This window comes from Heptranchias perlo, chromosome 9 (genome assembly GCF_035084215.1).
Source record: "Heptranchias perlo isolate sHepPer1 chromosome 9, sHepPer1.hap1, whole genome shotgun sequence".
Lineage (NCBI taxonomy): Eukaryota > Metazoa > Chordata > Chondrichthyes > Hexanchiformes > Hexanchidae > Heptranchias > Heptranchias perlo.
The window spans coordinates 52,479,664-52,500,529 of NC_090333.1; the positions used below are offsets into that span (position 1 = coordinate 52,479,664).

The 20,866-nt window shown below is 43.4% G+C and overlaps 1 protein-coding gene across 1 annotated transcript in view; it reads right to left on the bottom strand.

The window, feature by feature from the left end:
- The window catches only part of pde4dip (phosphodiesterase 4D interacting protein), a 432,228-nt gene that overhangs the window by 202,534 nt on the left and 208,828 nt on the right, over positions 1–20,866 (bottom strand). Inside the window, exon 6 of the mRNA XM_067990444.1 lies at positions 2,448–2,571. Within this exon, the coding sequence (XP_067846545.1) occupies positions 2,448–2,571 (124 nt within the window). The remainder of the gene's footprint in view (positions 1–2,447; positions 2,572–20,866) is intronic.

Sequence of the window (20,866 nt, forward strand, 5' to 3'; positions counted from 1 at the left end):
AGGCCTGGACAATATCCAGGCTTGGGCTGATAAGTTGCAAGTAACATCCGTGCCACACACGTGCCAGGTAACAACCATCTCCAACAAGAGGGAGTCTCATCACCTCTCCCCTGACATTCAATCGCATTACCATCACTGAGTGCCTCACCATCAACATCCTGGGGGTCTCCAGTGACCAGAAATTCAACTGGACCAGCCACGTAAATGTCGTGGCTGCTAGAGTAGGTCAGAGGCTGGGTATTCTGTGGCGAGTGGCCCACCTCCCGACTCCCCAAATGCTCTCCACCAGTTACAAGGCACAAGTCAGGAGTCTGATGAAATATTCTCCAATTGCCTGGATGGGTGCAGCTGTAATAACAATCAAGAAGCTTAACACCATCCAAGACAAAGCAGTCCATTTGATCGGCACCTCATCCACTGGTTTAAACATCCACCCCTTTCACCACCAGTGTACTGTAGCTGCAGTGTGTCTATCTACAGAATGCACCGCAGCAAGTCACCAAGGCTTCTTCGATAGTACTTCCCAAACCCAAACCTCCACCACCTAGAGGGACAAGGGCAGCAGGTGCATGGAAACACCACCACCTCCAAGTCACACAGTATCTTGATTTGGACATATATTGCCATTCCTATGTCTTTGCTGGTCAAAATCCTGGAACTCCCTACCTTCACCACATCAGCAAAAAGTGCCAGTCCTGCCAGCGACACCCAGGCAAAAGGAAATAGGTAAATCTTTCTGTGTGATGATATTCTGCTTAGCCATGTATTTCATGTAAAATAAACCTGTTTTGTGGTTTACTATTGGCTTTATCTCACTGGAATGCTTATCAGTCTGCCTTCCAGAAAAGAACTACATGTAGGGTACGATGTGGAGATGCCGGTGATGGACTGGGGTGGACAAATGTAAGGAATCTTACAACACCAGGTTATAGTGTTATACTGTTGGACTATAACCTGGTGTTGTAAGATTCCTTACACATGTAGGGTATGTGCAAGATCATAGTATCCAGAAAAATCAGAGGGCCAATTTCATATCTATAAGTGGCTGTCTAAAAAGTGGCATTGGTGAAAGTTTGGGAGCAGAACTCAAGCCTTGGAAAAGCAGCTGGGAGCTAATGTAAACTCACCATGAGGTATGAGGAAAGGTTAAAGAATTCAAGCTCCAGAGAGAAGGCAACTTAAGCGGTACCTCTTTGAAGTATACAAAATATTAAATAGTATGTTGATAAGGTAAACCCAGAATACTACTTCAAAGTAAGGCAAGATATTTAATTTGGTGAAAAATACATTTAAAACAGGAAGAACTTAATTAGTCAAAGAGGGATAAATGTTTGGAATAACCTGTTAAGCAAGGAGTAGAGGGAAAGGATGTGCATCGATGGGAGAATTAGGGTACTACAGCAATGAGTATGGATCACAGCAACTCAATAAACAATACACAGAATGCTAATTTCTAATAACAGTGTTGCTGTATGGAAGTGTGGATCTTTAGCTGCAAATGGGTCACCTGTAGCAAAACTGTATGTTCTTTTATGTGCATATGTTTATAACAAATCATTGAACTAAAAATTCATCTTGGTCTGCGACACACTGACATTTTTGTGGGTGGAGTGGAGAGTAGGGAGGAAGGCCCAGGTTGCAAGAAGATGAGAAGGGAAAGTATGACTTTGGTTGCAGCGACGAGTGGGAAATTAGCCCTAATCAGAATAATTGTGCAAAAATATTTCCATGGTTCCCAGATCATATAGACATGTTCCTGACCTGTCTGATAGATAAACTATTTCACCTGATTAGGTGCTCCAAATGGGAGTAAACTTGCAAAGCAGGCATGCTCAATTTGCTAGTACGCTATTAATTCATTGGTCACACCATGGCACCAACAGCAGTCATGAATAGTCTGTTACACGCTCTGTCCTGCCTTCCTAGCAACCACTACTTCCTATTGGAAATGCAGGAGACTTAAATGAGGACTTAAACAAGACTTTTTTTGTAATTCATCCCCATGCGTATTCAATTTAATCTTAGGTCTGTCTGTACTCAAGCCTGCTTCTACACCTCCACCAATGTGCTCCTTGGCTGTCTGTTAAGCGGACATCACTATACATCACTTTCCCTGCAGGGCAAAGACCACACCTTCTGCAGAGTGCCTCGCCATTTGACAGGCTCAGGTTGGGAAGTAAGTGACGCAGAGAACTGAATCTGTGACCGTCCCACTTGATGACACTACATTCAAAAACGTACATAGTTTAAAAAAAAAAGAATTGAGGCTTGGTTATTGGAAATACTTGGGAGATGTGAATGCTTTTCCTGAATGGAGGAGCTAAGATGGGCTAAATGGCCTTCCTCATCTATGTTGTGATTTTACAAAAAGGTCTACTCCACATGGTAGTGATTTAGATGAAGGATAGCATAGACAGAGACCTTAGCTCTTCTAGACCCCAACTCACCTCCTGCAGAAGCTGAATCTTATTCTGCAAGATGGCTTGCACATGCTCAGTCTCCTGTTGCTTCTCTTCATATTTCTGGTGGATCTCAGCTTCATTTTGGTTACTCAGGTTTTCCACTGCTTTCCTGACAAACACAGAATTAGAAGATAATTATTATTTATTCACATTTTAAAAGATATTCATCAGTGGACGATCTTTTAAACAATGTTCTGTTCATAAAAGGATAAGGAGGCAATTAAACACAAAATTTTTACCTATACAGTAGAACCTCCATTAATGGCATTCCTATTATCCACCATCCTTCTTATCTATCAGAATTTTCACAGGAGAAAGTCTTGTGGGAGCATTCATCTCATTGCACAGCCCACTAATGTTTGATTTGTTACTTGGATTGCGCCTCCTTTGCTTGATGAATAAAGCTACATAGTGTTCTATTTGTACTGTGTTTGACTTCATTCCCATACCTAGGATATTGCTGTATCATACATGTAAGTCTTATATCTGGGGATTCTTAATCATCTGCATTTCCATTATCCGCTGGGTGGCCCCTCCATTATGGCGGATGGTGGGAACTTCACTGTATATCAATATATAGATGTATTATTCCCTGCGTTAATCTATATTTACATATTTTACTTTCCCTTTTACATTCATTATTAAATTGATTATAAAAATAGGAAGGAGATGCACTATTAAACAACATACAAACATCCAGAAAGATGCATTGATTTGGATTTTTTTATATCAGATATGAAGAAGCAGTTATAAGTATCAGTCAGTTTTTATCTTGAAGATTTTCACCCAAGATAGATTCAGTATCTTTCCACAGAGATGTCGACTGAAGGAGTCTCTTGGACTGAAGACCGGCCAAAGTACTGGAGTTATTCTCCATTGTTTTCTTTCAAGATAAGATGCCTGGTCTTCCAGGACAGAGAGAATGGAATTGAGTTTAACTTCTCCTCTGGAGAATGAGACCTCCAAACTGTGCAATGGCCCCAGCTTTGCATTTACATGTATGTCGAGGTCCCCTAGGACAGGGCAACCACCATCCCATCTATGAATGGCAAACTGGGCCCTTCTACCATGAACTGTTATGTGCTCGGATGCAAAAAGCTGGAAATTGTAAATCACTTTTCAGAAAGCTGCTTTCAAGGCCTAGTTAACACTCAGGGTAAGTGAATTCATGAATAGACAACAATGGACAACCTGGCCTACTGTAGTGTATCATGGGACCAGTAATTTTATGTATTATCTGTGACTGTGTCAACAAGTGCTTGGAGTGTTTTGTTGCAGAGCATGCAGAAATCCACAACCTGGAGACCAGCTATTTCCTAGATAACACAAGTTAGAAACATGTACATGATCCCAAATGATTCACAAGAGCTACTAATTGCAAACCTGCCAACCACTCACTTTTTGAGCGAGTGACCAGCATTTCTGGTCCACACCCGTGCTACTCTTGTGGTGGTGGAAATGTTTGTGAATTCTGGGACTTTTAAAATCTCCCCTGAATATTTTGTCAATTGTTGCTTCTGCGCGTGGAGAGTAGAAGCGATTCATAGAATCATAGAAAGATTTAGCACAGAAGGAGGTCATTTGTCCCTTCGAGCCTGTGCCGGCTTAGTCCCATTCCTCTGCCCTTTCCCTGTAGCCCTGCAATTTTTTCCCCTGTGCCGGGGTGGGAGGCACATTGCACATTTTAAATTTGCTGCTAATGTGGGTAAACTCTGGCCCTCAAACTTTGCATGGTTCTAAACAATTCCACTGCCTTTTCCATGGTACCACACACCTGCACAGATATGAACGTCACATTTTGTTGCCAGTGCAGTTATGGCTGTTATCATGTCCCCTGTTGCAGCCTCAGCGGAGTCCGCAGCTGTCATTAATAAAAAACATTGAGATGGGAGCAGAGATGAGTAAGTCTGTGGAGGCGATATTGAAGCAGGGAATCTCAGTAGGTTTCCAACATTCCTTCTGCCTCAGTTACACAACTCTCTGTCTGCATGATGGCTGACCTCAGCAAAGTAGAACGCTGCACAAAGCCCCCACCCTAACCATATTTCCAAATGGCTGGACTCAATTCTCTAGTCGACTGTGCTCATGAATGCTGCTGACCAGTGTTGTTGGCCGCATTTCAGGGTTAGTCACACATAATTTTGTTGGAGCAAAATCCTGAAGCTCTAGAGCAAAATTATATTTTATTTTTAAGACCACCTCTGCTTGCAGCTCATTCACACAACATGTACCAGTAATTAGAAACAAAAACAATAAATAGTTCTCAAAACTTTTTCCAACTGGTTAAAGTGCACCAAAAACTTTCAGCCTCTCACCCCTTTAAGGAGACTGGTAAGTGTGAAAAAAATCCCACCCTCTCTATTAGTTTCAAGTTCTTTGTCCTCCCTTTCTTTGATTTTCCTCTGTCTCTTTCCATTCTCTCTCTTTCTTCCCATCAGTCAATTCTCCTTCCCTTCACTTTTTTTTTCCCTTTCTCTATCTCTCTCCTTTTCTGGTTCACGCACTGGGGTCATTTTAACTTTTAAAGCTGGGCGAAAAATGGATGGTTGCAAATCGACAGCCTGTTTAGCACCTCATTTGATTTACTTTATCATTGATATCAATGAAAAGAAAATCGGGCTAGGTATAAAACAGGCTTTTTTCACCCAGTGATAAAAGTTAAAATCACCCCCACTATCTTTTGGTTGACTGTATTTTTTTCCTTTTCAGGTTTGCATTCCTTCTCCCATTTCAGGTTTCCTGTCACTCAATTTTTGGTTCAGCCTCTCTCTCTTTTCTGTTTCATACATTTTCTCTAATATTCTCTCCTCTCCTACCTTCTGGTTCATATGTTCTCTCGCTTTTAGGTTCACATTCTCAGTCTTTCTTTTAGGAACACACTTTTTTGTTGTTTTCTCTCCCTATCCCCCTTTTGCTGCTCCTCACTCTCTCCTTTTTGACTCACATTCCCTCTTCCCCTTAGACGTCTACCCCTGCATCCGTAGGTGGTATTCTGAACACTGGAAGTCATTTTGCTTTTACTTCAAACTAATGTTACATGGAGCTTGACAGAGACACAAGTACAATCCAACAAAAAACAAAATACAAAAGACGCTAGAAATTGAAACTAAAACAGAAAATGCTGGAAATACTCAGATCAGGCAGCAACTGCGGAGAAAGGAAAAACGTTGACGTTTCAGGTATAATTCTACCTGTTTCACAAGTGCAACCAATTCACTTTGTTAATCTATGTAACATCTTAAGCCGTGCCACCTGATAACTTTGAGAGCATCCAATGTGTGAATGAAATAATCAGAATTAAAAAAAAGTCCAAATGGATAGTTTCATCTGCCCACCATCTTACTATGTCCCATCCACTTCACTGGTTTTCCCTGAACACCATTTCTCTTGTGTAAAAAAGTTCTTACTGACTTCCCTTCTTACTCCTAATTTTCTCATTTTAAATTTGTGTCCCAGGAATTCAAGGCTTTCACCACAGTAAACAATTAGTCCCACATAGACACAAACATTGCATCATAGTACTTTGCACTGCAACACATTGCACTGGGAGCTTTCCTGGCAACCAGCCTGGCTGCTGTGAAATGGAGTTTTCAGTGTAGATATCTCTAGTTATTTCTGGAGCTGTGAATGTACAACACCTGAAAAACCAATACAGGTTCCCTTTAAAAGCCAGTACATGGCCCCTTTAAAACAGAGATTTCTGCTTACATTTTCTTTCCTTTTGTCTTTTAGAATTTTAGGGGGTAATTTTAACCCCCCAGGATGGGCGGGTGGGGGGCAGGTTAAAAATGGGAAACTCAATTCCAACCCACCGACTTCTGATTTCAAAGGAGTTGGGTTGGGGGGCGAGCGACTAACCTGCTCTCCAGAGTCGGGTCCCTAATTTAAATATTTTAATGCGGCTGCATGCCTGAGATTTTACCTCTGTTTCAGGTTTAACACTGACTGGCCAGGTTTCCCAGGCCTTGGGCAACCCGGCAGCTGATGGGAGGCAAGAACGGCTGGACAACAGGTAAGTGCCTTTCCAGCATGCTCGTAGACCAGGAGGCCCTGCGATCAGAACCCCCCCCTCCAACACCACCGCGAACTCCGACCCCCGATCTCTCAGGCCAACCCCGCCTTCCGATGTCCACCCTGACCAATCTCTCTGGGTCCTCCCCAATGTCTACTCTTGATGTGGAGATGCCGGTGATGGACTGGGGTTGACAATTGTAAACAATTTTACAACACCAAGTTATAGTCCAGCAATTTTATTTTAAATTCACAAGCTTTCGGAGGCTTCCTCCTTCCTCAGGTGAACGATGTGGAAATGAAATCCTCGAAATGAAGTCGCATTTATAATTCACAGAACAATGCTTGGTGATAACAGACAGTTTTTTCAACTGCCCGTTGCCAAGGCAATCAGTGTGCAGACAGACAGGTGTTACCTGCCAGGTCTCAGAATATACAAATCACCAAAAAAAACAACAAACAAAAAAAAACACAGATAGAGAGGTAGAAACATAGAAAAGACAGCAACTGACCCGTTATATTAAAAACAGATAACATTTGTTCGCTGGTGGGGTAACGTGTAGCGTGACATGAACCCAAGATCCCGGTTGAGGCCGTCCTCATGGGTGCGGAACTTGGCTATCAATTTCTGCTCGACGATTTTGCGTTGTCGTGTGTCTCGAAGGCCGCCTTGGAGTACGCTTACCCGAAGGTCGGTGGCTGAATGTCCTTGACTGCTGAAGTGTTCCCCGACTGGGAGGGAACCCTCCTGTTTGGCGATTGTTGCGCGGTGTCCGTTCATCCGTTGTCGCAGTGTCTGCATGGTCTCGCCAATGTACCATGCTCTGGGGCATCCTTTCCTGCAACGTATGAGGTAGACAACGTTGGCCGAGTCACAGGAGTATGAACCATGCACCTGGTGGGTGGTGTCCTTTCGTGTGATGGTGGTATCTGTGACGATGATCTGGCATGTCTTGCAGAGGTTACCGCGGCAGGGTTGTGTGGTGTCGTGGACGCTGTTCTCTTGAAAGCTAGGTAATTTGCTGCGAACGATGGTCTGTTTGAGGTTGGGTGGCTGTTTAAAGGCGAGTAGTGGAGGTGTGGGGATGTCGTCGATGTATCTGGTGTATAGTGTTGACCAAATTGGGGACCAAATTCGCACCCCAATACGCCAACATTTTCATGCACAAGTTCGAGCAGGACTTCTTCACTGCACAAGACCTCCAACCAACACTATACACCAGATACATCGACGACATTTTCTTTCTATGGACCCACGGCGAAGAATCACTGAAGAGACTACACGATAACATCAACAAGTTCCATCCCACCATCAAGCTCACCATGGACTACTCCTCAGAATCAGTTTCTTTCTTGGACACACGAATCTCCATCAAAGACGGGCACCTCAGCACCTCACTCTACCACAAGCCCACGGACAACCTCACGATGCTCCACTTTTCCAGCTTCCACCCTAACCACGTCAAAGAGGCCATCCCCTATGGACAGGCCCTGCGAATACACAGGGTCTGCTCAGACGAGGAGGAACGCGATGGACACCTACAGACGCTGAAAGACGCCCTAGTAAGAACGGGATATGACGCTCGACTCATTGATCGACAGTTCCGACGGGCCACAGCAAAAAATCGCATAGACCTCCTCAGGAGACTAACACGGGACGCAACCAACAGAGTACCCTTTGTCGTCCAGTACTTCCCCAGAGCGGAGAAACTACGCCATGTTCTCCGCAGCCTTCAACATGTCATCAATGACGACGAACACCTCGCTATGGTCATCCCCACACCTCCACTACTCGCCTTTAAACAGCCACCCAACCTCAAACAGACCATCGTTCGCAGCAAATTACCTAGCTTTCAAGAGAACAGCGTCCACGACACCACACAACCCTGCCGCGGTAACCTCTGCAAGACATGCCAGATCATCGACACAGATACCACCATCACACGAGAGGACACCACCCACCAGGTGCATGGTTCATACTCCTGTGACTCGGCCAACGTTGTCTACCTCATACGTTGCAGGAAAGGATGCCCCAGAGCATGGTACATTGGCGAGACCATGCAGACACTGCGACAACGGATGAACGGACACCGCGCAACAATCGCCAAACAGGAGGGTTCCCTCCCAGTCGGGGAACACTTCAGCAGTCAAGGACATTCAGCCACCGACCTTCGGGTAAGCGTACTCCAAGGCGGCCTTCGAGACACACGACAACGCAAAATCATCTAGCAGAAATTGATAGCCAAGTTCCGCACCCATGAGGACGGCCTCAACCGGGATCTTGGGTTCATGTCACGCTACACGTTACCCCACCAGCGAACAAATGTTATCTGTTTTTAATATAACGGGTCAGTTGCTGTCTTTTCTATGTTTCTACCTCTCTATCTGTGTTTTTTTTTGTTTGTTGTTTTTTTTGGTGATTTGTATATTCTGAGACCTGGCAGGTAACACCTGTCTGTCTGCACACTGATTGCCTTGGCAACGGGCAGTTGAAAAAACTGTCTGTTATCACCAAGCATTGTTCTGTGAATTATAAATGCGACTTCATTTCGAGGATTTCATTTCCACATCGTTCACCTGAGGAAGGAGGAAGCCTCCGAAAGCTTGTGAATTTAAAATAAAATTGCTGGACTATAACTTGGTGTTGTAAAATTGTTTACAAATGTCTACTCTGACTGATCTCTCCGACTCCCCCCCACCTCCCCCCCCCAACCGATGTTCCCCCAACGACCCACGATCTCTCCCTCCCTCCACTCCGCTTCCCGGCTGCAGCCTGGTGCCTGGACCTCCGGGAAACCCGTGCTTCTTTACTTCTGCTAAACCTCCCCCACCCCACCCTCCCCTATAAATATCGGGGCATTAGTGTCTTTTGTTTTTAATTTCACTCCTTGTTTTATTTCTTTTTTTTTCTTCTGGAAGGATTTTGCACTCTTGGGTCACAGAATTAATAGTGAGTTTGTTGAATTTCCAGAGTATATTGGCTTACAATCATAATCCGCAGTTAAAAAGAATCAAGTTGTCATTTTAATCCTTGTGAATGCTATGCGTGGTTCTATTGATAGAATGGACTGTGAATAAAGACTGAGCATTAAATGAAGCAGAAGCTGACAGCACTTTCACACACAGGAATCTCCAGTAAGCTCCATCATCCTGAAGAGAACTACAGTACTGTGCCCATCACAGAATCCAATTGTTTCTTATCTGATTCCAGGGTATCACCTCCATTATCTTACAGGCACGTCCATTCTGTGTGTTGATCATCTTTTTTGTGAAGAACTTGACATCAGTCCTGACTATGTTTCCCTCCAGTTTGAGCAGGTGACCCTCTTGTCTTACGTCAGTTCAACTTGAAGTTGTGTGCTGAGTTTATCTTTACTACACCATTTACAATCTGTGATGTTTTGCTTTGGATTTTTCAATAAAATCTTGTTGCCCGAAAAAAAACCTTCCTCACTCAGAACCCTGAAAGTATTAAACAACACAGAGTGGAGGTTTGATTGGTTCCCAGACGCATAAAAATACTATTTACAATGATCTGCCTCAGTCTAAGCCTCCCAGGACTCTATTGTTACAGCAGATTGTCAGACAAATGGCCATTTTGTGTCATGGGTGGGTTTTACAGTACACGGTTGTCATATCTAAACTTGGAATAAGTCAGAAACACAAATACACTGATTTCCACATAATTGACTGCTCCATTATGCACCGTCATCTTCCATTTTCAGGACATAATGGAGATGAAAATCTATTGCTTTGTGACTGTTTCCCACACATCTATGCTGCCTTGTAAAGTTACTTGATTGATATAAAATTTGCAGTAATATTTTAGATTTTGGAAACATGAGGCAGCCATTTTGGAATGTACGGATAAAAGCAGGATCTCCAAACCTCATCAGTTTCCGGGTTTTGACAGTTTCCTTCCCATTTCAAACTTGGGCACCTTTGATATCGAACAGATAGAATTCCTGGGATATTGCTCACTGGTAGTCTGAAACATGGAGTGCAGTTTCTGATGTTTACTGCAGTCCTGCTACAGGCAAGATGGTAATTTGGCAATTGCTCTAAGGCAACAAATTTGCTGAAGCAATTTATCATATGACTGACTCAAGGTAAAAATATTACATACCTTATTGATACAGAAAAATTCAGGACTCACAGGTATAATATTTATAATACTATTTACCTAATACTCTATAAAACTTGCTTAAAATGCTAGTAACCTTGTCCTCCCCTCCCCAATACCTTGTATTCACATTATAAAACATTTAGGTTTTTTTTGCTCTAGCTCCCACAGTGGATTGTAGTATTTCTTTGCAATGCAAGTACTTTATATGATTATTCTTCCCTCATCCTTCCTCCCTCTCCAAAACTTTCTTTCTTTCTCTCAGTTATTTACACGATAAGAAATATTTTTCTCCACCTCATTTCCCATAGTAGATTTATCGTACTTATTGACACTGTTTTTGGTGCAGCAAAGTCCAAGGAGCTTTTCTGCCCAATGGCAAGTCTCCAATGACCAGCACCTGGCCAGGTGGTCATTTGTCATTTTTGCAGCCAAGTTAACTAATCAACTTTGGCTGCAGTATCCTAAGTCAGCATCAGAGCACCTCAAATGTGTCCATCTGACCCCAGCAGGCATGCCTCATGGTTGTTATTTGTAAATTTGATTGTATATTCTAGGAATTGTGGTTCCACAGGGCCAAACTCCCATGATGCATCTCACAAATACACACAGAATTTCTCCATAAAAACTATGGGCCTCATCTGCATGAAACCGGCGAGTTGTGGACACCAATCTCACTTTGCCGTTTTTTTGAGGGCGAACATTTAAGGTTGGAGGAACAAATTCCGGGTCGCGATCTCTTGCGTCCGATTTCCCCCGGAAGTGTGCCAGCTGCCTGATGGGAAGGCAGTGACTTCTAAGCATGCAGGGCACCCACCTGGAACACCGCTGTGTTCGGCGCCTTGCATATGCAATTTGGGGTCCTAATGCCGATTTGGGGGCCCTGATGCAAATTTGGTGAGCAAATGGGCAGAGCATGCACAGCACTTGCTCTGTCCAGTCGTCCTAGGTCTTCACGGGACTGTCGGATGCCCCCCTACTAAAAGGTAAGCAAACTTTTCTGTGGACCGCAGTCGGCCCGGACTCACTGGCCCTCTGCTACGCCTCCCCCCCAACTCCCAGGACCTATCTGCAAGCCAACCCGCCATCGGAGCTGGCTGAAATTCATATGGTCCCGACCACAAGCTGCATTGGGACGCTTGGTTGGTGTCTGCAACTCGCCGATTCCATGCAGATGAGGCCCGAGGCCCATTTTCAATGGGCATCAGGCCAATGTTTTCAGGCGAGAATCGGAACACGGAAATACTCTTCTCCTGGGTCACCAGCAGCAGCAGTCAGAAGATCGATCGTCTATTCAGGGAGACTCCAGAGCATTCCGAGAGGGTTGGCAAACCCTGATTTAGAGGTGTAGAGCCTTTGAAAGGTGTGATACAACAGACACAACCTAGATATAAAAGTAATTACATAGATAAAAGATGACAGCGTTGGCCAGAAGCTCCTGAATCCTTTAAAAAAACTTCTGATTTGACTATTCCAAAGGGACAGTTTCTCCTTGTACCATGCATTCTGGGAATTGTAGTTTTTACCATGCTCCTGTGAAACTACAATTCCCACAATGCACTTCTCTCAGATAGAATTTGCCCAAAGCAGCTGGATAGCTGCAGCATTTAGGATAATCTCACTTTGGCTAATTTGTGTTATGTCATTTCTTATAGAATTTTGTTTCCTGATCAAAACAAATTTTTAAAAAATACAAAATTTGAGGAAAAATTTTATAGTAGAAAGAAGCAGAAAGAACTTCATTTTCACAGTGCCTTTCATGTCCTCAGGATGCCCAAAGCACTTCACAATGGATTGCAGGTGCTCTCATGGAGGATAAACACCCACACGGACTGATCGGGTCAAATGGCCTGTTTCCGTGTTGTAATTTCTGTGTAATGAAGTGCAGTCACTGTTTTGTAGGCAAATACAGCAGCCAATTTGTGCTCAGCAAGGTCACACAAACAACAAATGATTGGATGACCAATTAATCTGTATTTCTGGCATTTTGCTTGAGGGAGGAACATTGACCAGGGCAATGGAAAAACACCCTGCTTTTCTAATAGTGCCATGGGATCTTTTACATTCATCCTAGAATTGCAGAAGGGACCTGAGTTTTTGACAATGCAGCACTCAGTCAATATTACACTGAAGTATTAGATAATGCAAGTATAAATCGCACAGTGATGTCAACCTACATAGAAAGCTCAGCAGTGGCATCCCTTGATGGCGAAATAATGCAATGTTACCAGTTGCATTTCTGCAGAATGCAGCCACATGTACACACAGCTCACGGTACTGCCACAGGGAGTGCACAGATGGGAAAATAAGAGATTTACCATCTTAACAGCTCCCCAAAGGTGCAACTGGTAAGTGAACTCCGTGGTACAAAACAGAAATGTGCCAACCAGGAAGGTGCCAGAAGACACATAATGGACAGTGACAAGAATTAAAGAATTAAAATGCCGAACTGTACAAATTGTAAATGCCAAAGTTGCTACATGACAATGCAAAAACACAACATAAATCTACAAAGGTAAAAGGAAAATTTAAAATTCAATGTATCCTATATTTTAAACAGTAAATCCACTGAAGCCTTGCTGCAGCAGCACTATCAGATCTCAGGTTACTTGGCCATCACCAGTATGAAGAGGAAAGCAGGTGTGTCAGCCTAGGAGAGTGTGTGTGAGAGCCCACAGGAACATTCTACACCAGAGCCATTTATAGTAACATGTACCCTGGGCAGCTGTACTGTAAGCTGACACCACAACTGACTGACAGAGATGAAAGATACTTGTAGAGGAGAATAAAGCAGATTGAATTGTAATGCACCAGCAAAACAAAAATAACCTAAAGGGCAAGGACAAAATGATCCCGCTTTGTTGGGCCTCACCTATCCAAACTTAGAGTGGTGCATTCATTAACCAGGACAGAAATGAAACAGGCGCCAAACAGATATTAGTTGCTCTCCAGTGGCATTTAACATGATAAGTCAGAGAATATGGTCTCCACCAGTCTCTGTTGCATTTGTGTTGCTGTTTTTCTCCACGTCTTATGTCTTCTACTTTTGTCTCTCTCTTCTCTTCTACTTCTCTATCCCTAACTGTTATTTTTGCTTCTCTCTCTGCTCTCTTCTGCTTCTGGCTCTCTTTTTTTCTTTTCCTCTTTCCATTCAGATGGGAGGTGGTGGGTGGCATGGCATGGTGTGGAGGGAAATGGAGCCACCAGCAGCTGCATTTGAGGTGAGGTTAAGGGGAAAATGTGGCCCTCGGCATCTTCCTTCTCATACTCTCTCCCAATTACTCATGCTTCTCCCCAACCCTTGCTCCCAATGCATCCCCTATTTCTTTACCTTCCAACTATCTCCTTCCCTTCCTACTAAACCTTGTATAAGTGTGAGGCGGTGCATTTTGGTAGGAAGAATAAAGAGGCTACAGACTGCTTGAATAATAAAAGTCTGAATGAGATAGGGGAGCAAAGGAATCTAGGGGTACAGATACACAAATCACTAAAAGTAGTGACGCAGGTTAATAAGGCCATAAAAATGGCAAATCAAGCACTGGGGTTCATTTCTAGAGGGGTAGAATTGAAAAGCAGAGAAGTTATGTATAGAACCTTGGTTAGACCACACTTGGAGTACTGTGCACAGTTCTGGTCTCCACACTATAGAAAGGATATAGAGGCATTGGAGAGGGTGCAAAAAACATTCACAAGGATGATACCAGAACTGAGAGGATATTCTTATCAGCAAAGGCTGAACAGGCTGATTCTCTTTTCTCTAGAAAAAAGGCTGAGGGGTGACCTGATAGAGGTCTTTAAGATACTGAAAGGATTTGATAGGGTAGACATAGAAAAAAAATGTTTCCACTTGTGAGGGAGTCCAAAACTAGAAGTCATAAATATAAAACAGGCTCTAATAAATCCAATAGAGAATTCAGGAGAAACTTCTTTACTCAAAAAGTGATGAGAATATGGAGCGCGCTCCCACAGGAATAGCTGAGGCAAATAGCATAGATATATTTAAAGGGAAGCTAGATAAGCACATGAGGGAGAATGGAATAGAAGGGTATGTTGCTAGGGTTAGATGAAGTAGGGAGGGAGGAGGCTCGTGTGGAGCATAAACACCGGCATAGACCAGTTGGGCTGACGGGCCTGTCTCTGTGCTGTTGTTTCGATGTAACCCTCACTCCTATCACTACCCCTACCCCTTCTCCTTTGAACTATCCCCATAATCCCTGTATACTCCCTTCTCCCTGCTCCACTGTCACTCACCTCACCCGTAACCCTCAATTACTTTGCACCACTTCCACTTGCTTCAAGGGCCGGTGACAAGAGGCCCTGTTTCCTGGCAGTGACATGCCTGTGGTGGAGTTTGGCTGGAAGTCAGTTTGCAGCACATGGTCACAGCCTCTCTTGTGAAATGCAGTTCCCTGGACAAATACAGAAAAATGTGAATCCGCCCATTGCTGTCAATTGGAGGGCAATGGCAGGTGCCTTATGTACACCTCTGGAGCAATGTCACTGGGCATCCATCCTTTGCTTGTCCTTTTCCTCTTTCTCCAATCATAAATGGAGGAATTCCTAATGGGACACCCATGCTGTCAGCTAAATCTCACCAACAAAAACCCATCTTGTCCCTCTGAGCTTTACGCCTTCCTAACCAGCATAAGCCTTTCCTAACCAGTGTGGCTCTTTTTAAAATCAGTCATTAAGAGTATATTCCACCTTTATTCTTTCTGAATGTTTCTTGCCTTGTTTCCTAAGTATCGCCTCCTATTTGGAGTGCATTAACACAGATGCTGATTTTCCTCCTCCATCCCTATCCAAGTGGTTACTATTAATGTGTGACCCTAAATAGTGAGTTGTCAGCAGGCTATGCAACTGTAGAGGACATCACAGCTGAGCCCGATCCTGTCCTTGCTGACTGTCCATACACGCACATTTTCAGCAGAAGTTACTCAATAGTGATCGTGAGTGTGAACCCTGGTAGATGTTTCTCTCCCTCCTTAGTCCAGGACGACTAAGGCCATTCATAACCATGGCTCAGTTTAGTTAACTCAGCAGACCTCAGCGATCGATCCTGGGGCATTCCTGGTTTGTATGCTAATGCGTCATCATGGGAGCCCTGTTGAATTTTACACTATGATATCTGTGATTGGAAACGTTCCAAGAATTTGTTCCTTGATAGAAGGTATGAAGTAACAGCCCGCTGGGTATGGTATTGTCACCCAGGCTACTACCATTCCCTATTACTCTTCCGTGTCATCTCCAAATGGGTAACTGCCAATCTCAAAAGGGACACTAGGCATTGGGTCAAAGATTGGGGTGGGAAGGTTTAATAAGGGTAATTGCCTTTTCACACTGCCAAGTCTGCCCATAGCTGCTGCATCAGGAGTGGTGGTCAGCAAAAGTGACTCAGATCTTCCGGCCCTCCTGACTGAGAAGGAACTTTCCATATACATGAAAAAGGAACAGAAGAAGGAGGGCGAAGACAGCGATAAAACAGAGAAACACTTGCGAAAATAATCAATTAATCAAAGGAGAATAACCAGTAGGTTCACAGTTTGACATCCTGCATGGGTCGGTGGGTGGGGGACACACTTCTTTGTTACATGCTGTGTGCAGATTGTCTGTGTCTGATCCAAATGATTCCCCTCCAACCCCCCGCCCCCCGCGCCGCCCCTCCCCGAGTACACAAAGTCCTTCAACATCCCACAGATGGTTTCTATTACATAACATCTGCATTAGGCACTCTCCAAGTGTGGGTGAATTCTGTGATGCCCAATCAGAAATATACATAAAGCTGCAAAACAAAGTACAAACTGGACTTGGATTTTAAAACATTACTCAAATTATTACTGTCCAGTTTCACAAGCCAAAAATTCTCAACAACAATGTACCCGTTACAAAACAATTAAAGTAGAATTCATGCAGTACTGAAAAAGGATCATTAACAAAAATAATTTAAATACTGTCAAAAAACATTTGTACTCCCCCAATTGCTTGGTTGGTACGTTCACTGCCTAGTGTGAAACTAGGTCCCAGATTTAATCTCTTTTCTTTGGTGAGCTAGTTGATCTCAGCCTGGTTACAGATAGCCTCAGCACCACTTGCCTGGGGGAAGGGAAATGTCAGTCAGGGTTCCTGTTCCTGATCACTATCTAGTGACTCTGGTGGAATGTATTTTTGTCGACGCCAAGGAGAAGCCGGGATCAGATTTGGCCGTCATGCTGCCCATGTTCAAATAGCCTACTAACACTCATACATGAAGAATGAGATTTGGATGTTGTACCAGAGAATGGCTGGCACTCTGGAACGGAAACCCATCATGACTCAGCCTTCGGGAAAGAAGGGAGAGAATTGGGGTGGAGTTACTGGGAAAAGTAATGTTCCACGTAATAGGGGAAATCTTAAACAGCAAGTCATTATAGCATATGGTATATCCTGTAAGATATCGATCTGTATAAAACCAATGAGTGCAGATTGTTGTGAGGGTATTAATGGGAGATGGAATGTTCTATAGAAATTGTAAAGAATGTTTTCATTGAAGTTTAGACCTCCCCAAAATAGTATTAAAACTGCCCCATCATCTGACATTGTTTCTAGAGAGGAAACTGGTTATGTCTGGTTGCTGCTGCCTGGAATCAATATAATGTAATACAGCTCCTTAATGCTGTACTGGACTATATATAGAAATATGCATCAGGAGTGCAGAATGAAACACTGCGCTAGAGGGGGATTTAAATATTGGCGCGTCATATACTGCTCAGTCTTCCTAATACAGCAGCTGTTAGGAGGACTGACCCAATCCCAGGATTTAATAGTATGTAAGTAATGATCCCTGCCTGACTATACATGCAGCGGGGGTCAAAAACAATATGTGCTTATCTACATGATCTGTTTATAATAAAATGTTAGAAATTTGCAAGACTAACAAGAATCCCAACTGATTTCAAAGACTGAGATCCTGAACTATAAAAATAAAGCTTTTACAAAGGGGCCTTTGTTGACATTGCAAAGTGTTTGTAAATGGTAAGAGGTCACAGGCCCTGAAACTGTTCTGTTGTTCTGGTGGACTCCCGCGGTAACTCTGGCAGAACGGCCACAAATCCCACAGAACCCAGAAGCCATGGTCCTAGACTAACACTAGAGGTTCCATTGGCTTTGTTTAGGGGCAAAGCCTCTGCCAGCCTTCCCCCAACAAGGTCACTGAAGCAGTGGGGGCAAGGCCAAGGGTGAGGACTCCCTGCGCTGGGAGTTCCCACTAACTCAGTTTCAAAAGGGAGTTGGTGTAAGTTTGGAGGCTGGCAGGCCCAGTGAGATCAGATAGGGCTCCTGAAGGTCTAGAGTTGGCCCCATGGAGGCGGGGGGGGGGGGGGGGTCCAGGCCAAGAAAAGGTAATTACATTTTTTTTTAAATTAAGTCATTATCAGCTCTGTTACAAAGGGGTCAAAGAAGCTGCAAAATCAACTTTCTTGGCGGGGTGGGGTTGCGGGGTTGGGAATCAGGCACCCCCACAGAAGGCAGCAGAGGCTGGACTTTCTATCTTCGTGGGCTGCCAGACGCCCGAGATGTGCCCTACTGGTGCGGGTGCCCAATCAGCAATATTTAAATAGGGCGACCTCCCAGTGACCCCAGATTCTCTAGCGGGATCAGTGGCATAGGTCACCAGCAGGTAAAATCCCAGTGTAACTGATAAGAGTTCCAGCAGCATTAACTGCCCTCAGGTACCATGTCTCTGTGACCATTCTTCCTGTGAGTTTAGGCAGTGAGTGTAGACAGGTTTTTTGAAAGTGGGGGGTGGTGGAGGGGTCACAGTTGACCCTAAAACTCAAAACTCCCCTTAATTCAACGCTAGTCGCTAACTTTTTTACCTCTAGCAAGTTTCTCCCCCTCCCCTCCTGAAGATGTGGACCCCTTGCTGGAATATGATTCGACAGATGCTAGGCACACACCAGTACTTTATCAAAGTGTCCATTATTTGTGTGATCTTTGATAGTCAGTGTTGGGAGGTTATTCCACTGCAGAAGGGGAGATCACTACCAACTCCAATCCTGTTCTCACCCGCTGTTCACACACGTGCACAGGGATCACTGGATAGCAATCAGGAGCAAGAACCCTGGCCAACTTTCCTTTCCCTAACCCACTAAGCTTTCAGGCAGGCTACCGAAAACTGACTTTAAATTTTAGGAGTGAGGTAAATTTAAAGCAGAATGTATATATTATTAGGGGTAAGTACTTACTCCTACATGTATCATAGCCTCTACTATTGCTGCCTGGCTGAGATCTGCAACTCAGCTCAGAACAAGCATGGAACCTGGGATCTTTCTAGTCTGTATGGCTAAACTACTCACTCACTGAGCCATCAATGGATCTAATTGGCAACCTCACTCAAAGATGCCAGAGGGTGGCTATTGTAGGGAATAGCGAAATGTTATACTGGTGCAACGGGAGTGGTCTTCTGAGATTGGGAGACTGAGGCACATTGTCAGAGCACAGTAGAGCAAGCTTTACTTGCCTGATCTGAGAATACTTGATCCTGACACTGAGTGCTTGAAATGGAAAGTATTCCATTCCCTGACATTGACATTTCTTATTTTGATGAAGGAGGATTTGTGTTAATATCGCATCTTATGTCATTTACAAACATCCCCAAGAGTTTCACATGGAATTATTTACTTTGAAATATAGTTACTGTTGCTAACAGGGTAATATTATGTAATGAGCACCTAATGCACAAAGAAGGGTTTGCACAACATTTATCATGAAGAAAATGTCCCCTTAAGATGTAATTTTTCAGTTCATTTACATCAATTTTCAAAACTTTTTTTTCAAATTCTTCAATTGCACTTTCCAACATTTAACATTTGGAGCTGATTGAAGTTATTTTTTCAGATGTTACATTCTAATTGCAAGTATTTTGGCAGATCCACAGATGAATCTCTTTAGGGTATGGTGTGAACTCAGGATAAGAGTTTACAGCTCTGGCCACCTAATCACAGCCAGGATATTACTGTCCTTGGAGGCTATGGAGGGAAGCAGTAAAGACGATTCCAGCAATCAGGATTTTAAGTTATAAGAAAAGGGAAGGCTTATTTTCTTTGGAAAAGAGGGACTGCTGGAAGTGGACACTGGGTAAGGATATGATCGGGCTCAGCAACGACAACCCCGAAGTTGAATAGCCTGCAGTCTAGATTCTCTGATTGCCGCTATTTTAAGGCCAATGTTTACCCATTCATTTTAAACAGGTCAACAACGGTGTTAGAATAAACCAATTGGAAAATTTAGGGTTCATTGTCTAGGCTCACACATGAATAGCCACTTTGTCAAATTACTGAACTGTGCATGTCACCTGTGGGACCAACCCCAGCAAGAAGCAAACATCTTCAGAAGAGGAGGGCTAGGGGAAAAATAGTGAGAAATAACTTTTTAAAAACTTGATGGCAACATTTATATAAGATGACAACATTTATATAATAGAGTATATTAGAAATAAAAAAAGTTAAAAGAATAAACACAAAAGACAAAGGAAAGGGCAGAAAACTCAAAAAGGCTAACTACTGTACATCATATAAAATTACCTGGCTGCTAGCGTATTATTATGCTTATACTGAAGTTAGTTTAAATATTCTAATGAAAATATATAGCATATATATGTAAAATATATTGGCCTGGAAATTGCCCTGGGCAGTGAACGAAAGTCACCTACCCCTCGTTAGTTATAAACTCACCCACTAATTATTTGCGGGCCTTTGGGCAGCAACTTGCTTCACCGGTGAGCTGCAAAGGGTGCAGCGTCCTTTCCCGGGCTTCTGTGAGCTGTGAGAGCGGAGAAAGGATCGCTCTCTCCCCTCAACTAATCAGCTTGAAGCATCCTTGACAAGCTGCATGGTCAAAACCAGGAAGTGAAAGCTACAACAGTGAATTCATTGTAAAATCAGTTAAAGAAAGCAAAATAAAAAAGTGAGTAAGATTAAAAGACAGAATTAAAGAGACAAAGAAAAATTTAAAAAATAAAAATGTTAAATTAAAAAAAGTTTTTTTAAAAAAATGTCCAACAACAATTAATATCGGATGGAATGAGACTCCAAACTTTTAAAAGTTAATTTTCAGTGTCAGAGGTTGTTTGGCAGTCATTAATATTTACCATGCCATTAAAAGTTACCTTAGACCTGACATAACTCAGCATTCCTTTTTTCTGGAGAGATTAGTTAGTTTCCACCTGGGCAGGAGAGCAAGTTCGCACTGGTCCATTCATTCCAGCCAGCTAGATCTCTTTACTGTAAAGCTT